The sequence below is a fragment of the Fundulus heteroclitus genome, chromosome 13, assembly GCF_011125445.2.
Source record: "Fundulus heteroclitus isolate FHET01 chromosome 13, MU-UCD_Fhet_4.1, whole genome shotgun sequence".
NCBI lineage: Eukaryota > Metazoa > Chordata > Actinopteri > Cyprinodontiformes > Fundulidae > Fundulus > Fundulus heteroclitus.
The window spans coordinates 4271189-4276930 of record NC_046373.1 but is presented as its reverse complement, the minus strand read 5'-3'; the positions used below and the strand labels follow the sequence as shown (position 1 = coordinate 4276930).

The 5742-nt window shown below is 46.8% G+C and overlaps 1 protein-coding gene across 1 annotated transcript; it reads left to right on the top strand.

The window, feature by feature from the left end:
• Positions 1–681: 681 nt before the first annotated feature.
• Positions 682–4344, top strand: LOC105931984 (1-acylglycerol-3-phosphate O-acyltransferase ABHD5). Its single transcript, XM_012870937.3, has 7 exons — positions 682–823; positions 1570–1652; positions 1737–2124; positions 2207–2358; positions 3572–3683; positions 3776–3956; positions 4052–4344. The coding sequence occupies exons 1-7, from the start codon at positions 780–782 to the stop codon at positions 4169–4171; spliced, it is 1080 nt and encodes a 359-aa protein (XP_012726391.2). The 5' UTR covers positions 682–779; the 3' UTR covers positions 4172–4344.
• The last annotated feature ends 1398 nt before the right edge of the window (positions 4345–5742 follow it).

The following is a 5742-nucleotide window of genomic DNA, read 5'->3' as shown; positions in this document are numbered from 1 at the left end:
GCAGCATCTGCAATTCGTAAGTTGCGAGAGGGGTGATAAGGTTGGTAAATTCAACAGACTCAGACTCAGAAGTGCAAAGCTGGTGGCGTCATAGCCCAAAAGACCTGCAGCTGGATCCACAGCTAGAGGCGCATCTGAAATATTGGGGGAGGAGAAAAAATGCATGCCACACTTTTCAGATTTCCCCTTATGCAACATTCTGAAGACATGTAAAGTAAATTAAAGTAAAGACCTATAAAGTAAATTAAAGTTTGTGCTTCGTGACAACAAAAACATGTAAACAAGTTCGATGAAAATTCACACCTTTGCACAGCAAAGTTTCTTCGGCAAAGCACAGGCCACTGTACGGTTTTCAGGTCGAACATATAAAGAGATGCACTTTAAATATTCATACCGCTGTTGAGCGACGCAACGATAGCTTGGCGTTTCCCAAGTTAAAACATATAAGGGCCTTTTCTTCGACGAGGTCTTAATTAGCAAACCTGCGCAGTGCGAGTAAACAAAGCGACGCTGCCTTCAAGTGCAGTCGGACAATCGACGCGAACAAGCAAATCTTCAACTTCAGCGAAGCGCCAGCCAGCTGAAACATAACCTAAGTTTTACTTTCATTTAGCTGTACATCATTGATGGTCATGCGCTTCTGTGGCATATTTAGCCACATTCGGCCACACGCCCGATACAGAATTTTACGGCATGCACTTGAAGGCATCACAGTAACTTTTGACAGTAGGTGACTACTGGCTCGTGCGACCGCAGCAGCCGGTCAGACCATCAACACAATGCGGAGGATGGCGGAGGAGGTTCAGCCTCGCACTGAGCAGAGGTTAGTTTAATCTCTTCTGTCTTTGCTGAATTTAGTTTTGTTCCTTGTTGACTGCTGGAGATGCAAAAAAAAAAAAAAAAAAACCTGAACCCCATGGACAGAAAGTTGTGTGGTTCTTGATCCCCGCGCGGCTCCTTTGGGACCAGCTCTGACCTGAACCCCAGCCTTAGTTTCAGTCTGTATGTGCAAACATTTGATCACTGAAACCTTTCCAGCCTTCTTGGATATATCAGATCCTCGCATCCAGTGTTGTTTTGTTGTGACTGAATGCTCTGCTTTAATCCCGGGCTCCCAGGTGGTCCTCTTTGCTCAACTTTACTCTCATTACAACTCCTTTATTACATCGTTTAAGTAAAAAAAAAAAAAAAGCTCGTTTTTAAAGGTTCTGGTTGCTTCGTTTGTGAAAGTATGGCAGGTTGTTGTGGCATTTAATTGTTCCCGCCTGAGCAGTCAGGTTTTTTTTTTTTTTACTCCTTTAATCCGGTTACTAAAGAAATTCAGTGTTAATTTTAGATTCAGCGCAAATGTTGGTGAGTTTTCAGGTGACCCAGAGCAAAGTTTTGGGGGTTTCTCATTGTGACTGGCCTGATGTTGTCCAGTTTTTTCTTTCTTTCTTTCTTGTCCAGAGATAAGCAGGGAGCACTGATAACAAAAGACACATGGTCAAAGTTCACTGTATGTTTTTGTATGTGTGTGTGTGTGTGTGTGTGTGTGTGGCTGCTGTGTGTTTAATGACTGAACTTCAGTTCGTGGATACCCAACTGGCTCCCCTCCTGGTGCCCCACTTCCCCATCTCAGCTGAAAGACGCGGAGGAAAAAATGCTAAAGAGTAAGCGAGGAAGGAAAAAAGAAAAAATCGTCCTTTTCCACTGCTTTCCCATGTCTCATTGTCCCCTCTCTCTCTCTGCTGAAGCTGTGCAGCGACCCTACTCAAGGCAGCACATCCGCATCTCCAACAACAACTACCTGTGGACCATCGCCTTTTCCACACACGCGCATCCAAACCCCTCCCAGCCCAGGACGCCTCTGGTTCTGCTCCACGGATTCGGAGGCGGCGTCGGCCTTTGGGCCCAGAATCTGGACGCTCTGTCCGCCGGCGGACCGGTCTACGCGCTGGACCTGCTGGGGTTCGGACGGAGCAGCCGGCCGCAGTTCAGCGCCGACCCCGCGGAGGCCGAGGAGCAGTTTGTGGAGGCCCTGGAGGAGTGGAGGGAGAAGGTGGGCCTGGGGGAGATGGTCCTGCTGGGTCACAACCTCGGAGGATACATTTCGGCGGCCTACACGCTCAAGTACCCAAGCAGGTGCCTTGTTTTGGCCGCGCTCGCGTTCACCCGGTCCAAGCGGCTCGTGAAGTCACCACGGCGCGTTTCTCTGCGTCTGCAGGGTGAGACGTCTGCTGCTGGTGGAGCCGTGGGGGTTCCCAGCCCGCCCGGAGAACCCCAACCACTACTCCATCCCGGTGTGGATCAGAGCCATCGGGGCCGTCATGAGCCCGTTCAACCCTCTGGCTGGTCTCAGGCTGGCCGGGCCTCTGGGTCAGAACGCACGCTGTCACACACTCACACATGCAGTTCAACCTTTTTCATGTTTTTACATTGAGTTTTACAGTTTGACTGACTGACACGTGACGCAGCTGATCACATTACGTCTCCAAACATACGCCTCTTTTATTTCCAGAGTTACAGAAAGGAGGACACAATTAAAAAAACAAACAGCTATCTGATCCTTCGCTGGTCTTAAAATAAAACAAACAGCCTCTGATTATCAACACTGCTTAGCCTATTCTAGCAGGTAGTAGCCATAGCGAAGCCAACATGCAGGAAACTAGAAACACATAAATCCACCTTGGATATTTTCCATCCATCCATCCATCCATCCATCCATCTATCCATTTTCTGTCTAGCTTGTCCCTTGTGGGGTTGTGAGGGGTGCTGGTGCCTATCTCCAGCATTTAATGGGCGAGAGGTACACCGTGGACAGGTCGCCAGTCTGTCGCAGGGCGATTTTCCAGCTAGTTTATGTGAATCCTTTCTTGTTAAACCCTAAAAAGTCTATTCACCTCCTTAAAAGTCCAAACTCCGTCTCTTTCTTGGTCTGAGTCATACAGGGGGCTGTTAGCACCGCGCCAGGTTGGAAAAACGTTAAAAATAACCCCATTGATCCCCTTTCATTTAGGAGTGCTAATAAGGCTGTTTCCCTCTTTTTCGACTGTTTTGGTGGGGGAAAACAGGAAAAAGCGGAACAGAGAAACGGTAGAGAGGAAGAAAAAATAAAATACGGCTATTTTTAAACAGTCTACCCACTAGAGAGCGCGTATTTAGAGGTGGAAAACATTCAGGACTGTTCCTGGTTTTCCCAGAAGTGGACATCCCAGGACGTTCACCCTGGGGTCAGACTGTGCAAAGCCTAGAAAAAGGGCCGCCCGCCGCCACTCCACGTCATGACAATCCAGTTAGGAAAACAAAAAAAAAAGGCAAAACAAGGTAGGTTTTTTTCTTATTCTTGAAGAGGTCATGCCAACAATCCTTATGTCTCTTAAAAGGACCCAATAGCTGAGCTTAGGTTTTCAGTTCTGTGCCTGAATAAAGCCAAAAACATTTAGATGAGATCAAGTTAAGCCTGCTTGGCGGTTAAGTTGAGAGAAAAACCAAATGATTAGCAAAACTCCTGAAGCACGGCGGTGGTGGGGTGATGGACCGGGGCCGGTTTTTACGTCAGAAAACATCAGGACACTCTCTCCTCCCTCAGGTCCGATGCTGGTCCAGACGATCCGCTCGGATTTCAAGCAGAAGTACTCCTCCGTGTTCGACGACAACACCGTGTCCGACTACATCTACCACCTCAACGCCCAGACCCCCAGGTGAGAAACCGTTTTTTTTTTTTTTTTTTTGTGCCCCATGCAGCTGTTTGCAAGCACTATTCAAGCTCTCGAGGGATTTCTCTGTGTGCCAGCGGCGAGACGGCCTTCAGGAACATGACCGTTCCGTACGGGTGGGCCAAGCGGCCGATGCTGGAGCGGATCGACGGGGTCAGGGCCGACGTCCCCGTCTCCTTCATTTACGGGTCTCGGTCCAGCATCGACAGCAACTCTGGGTACGCGGTGAAGAAGAGCCGGCCAGATGTGGAGGTCATCGTAAGTCGCCTTTTCCAGTCCTCAGCACGATGACAGGCCAGCCCGAAAAATCCCTTTTATTTAAGAGTCCATCCCTGTGTGTTTGTGTACGTCAGGTGATCCGAGGCGCCGGCCATTACGTGTTTGCGGACCAACCGGAGGACTTCAACCAGACCGTCCTTCGGATTCTCGCCGGGACGGAGGGGAGAGGCACGGGGGGTGAAACCGAGCAGTGAAAAGCCCTGATTGGCCAAAGCTGAACCCATAACAGTACCGGGGAAATAGGCGCCTTTATCATGCACTTTATTTATCACTCCACTCTTCTTAAGGCGAGTTATTTGTGTTCGGGGCGTAAGGCTCCCAGGTTCATTTTAAATAGGTTTTGTAAATAAATGTGAAATTCAGCGTGCCTTGTCGTGCCCATTTCTCCAGCGTTTTGTTGACACCGTTTCTTCGAATTCTTCGTGGCAGCTCTCCTCTCCAGGGAGTACGCTGTTTTGATCCGGGGCGGGATAAACAGAAGGAGGGGAATATGAGGCAGAGGTAAACAGGCCAAAGGGCTGCTGCGGTTCTAGAGAAGCCTCCTCTCTCCTTTAGAAGAGAGTGAGCCAGAGTGGCCAGCAGGTGGCAGTACAGCAGCATCCCGCTCAGCAGAGAGAGGTGGGGGGGGGGAAACAGCAAAATGCAACACAAAGCAGCCCCTCACATGCATATTGAGCTGAGTGACCCACTCAGGAGACCTGGACAGTGATGCTCTCAGAGCAGTTCGACACTCGGCACACCGCTAAGTCACAGCTGCCGTGACAGAATCGGGTCAGAGGCATGTGTCGGACTAAAAATAGGCCTTCCTGTTTGAAGAGGCGTCGCTGTGATTTAAAAGAAACTCTCGAGTCTGCAGAAAATGGACGGGGCGAGAAAAAGGGGAAGTTGATCCTTTGGTGGGGGATGATGGAACGTCACCCAAAAAAATCATCTCTGATTGTTTCCCTATACTGGAACACTGCTAGAAATTAATCAGAACAACTGGACTTAGAATCAGCACAATTATTATTATTATTTTTATTTATTTTTATTATTTTTTTCTGTATAAAAAGAAGGTAAATTTAACAAAAAAAAAATAACAACAAAAACAGTAAAACAAAATAGCAAATTCATAATTAACATTAATTAATTAATGATTAACATTATTATTAACATTAACATAATTAACATTAATTAACAGCATTAGTTAAATTATAACTTATTATCAAAATTATCCATCCATCCATTATCCATACCCGCTTATCCATGTAAGGCGGTTATGGCTACAACAATACTTTATAGGTAGTCACTTTTAATTAAATTATGACGTATACAAATGTACAGAAGCTCATTAACAGCATTAGTTAAATTATAATTTATTATCAAAATTATCCATCCGTCCATTATCCATACCCGCTTATCCATGTAAGGCGGTTATGGCTACAACAATACTTTATAGGTAGTCACTTTTAATTTATTTAAATTGTGAAGTATACAAATGTACAGAAGCTCATTAACAGGAGGATAAGAGATTGCTTTCAAAAATGTCTCAAGCTAGAATGGTCTTCCTTAAAGGTGCATAGAGCAAGTTTTAAAGTTAAATAATGTTTATTCTCTTTCCCATACATGCCCCATATTGCCCGACGTGTAAAATGAGTTATCCTCTATTTACTGCAGTTGCTTCTATAGGCTGGATTGGTCCGTTCATGAGAGAGTGATTGGCGCCGAATCCTCAGGGCGTGCAGGTGGGTGTGATGCGCTGCACGTTCTCGTTCACCCGGCTACT

Coding starts and splice junctions, on each gene's coding strand:
- LOC105931984 (XM_012870937.3), top strand. CDS start 780: ATGCGGAGGATGGCGGAGGAGGTTCAGCCTCGCACTGAGCAGAG. Junction 2,125..2,206: donor ACGCTCAAGTACCCAAGCAG/GTGCCTTGTTTT, acceptor CTGCGTCTGCAG/GGTGAGACGTCTGCTGCTGG. Junction 3,684..3,775: donor CTCAACGCCCAGACCCCCAG/GTGAGAAACCGT, acceptor TCTGTGTGCCAG/CGGCGAGACGGCCTTCAGGA.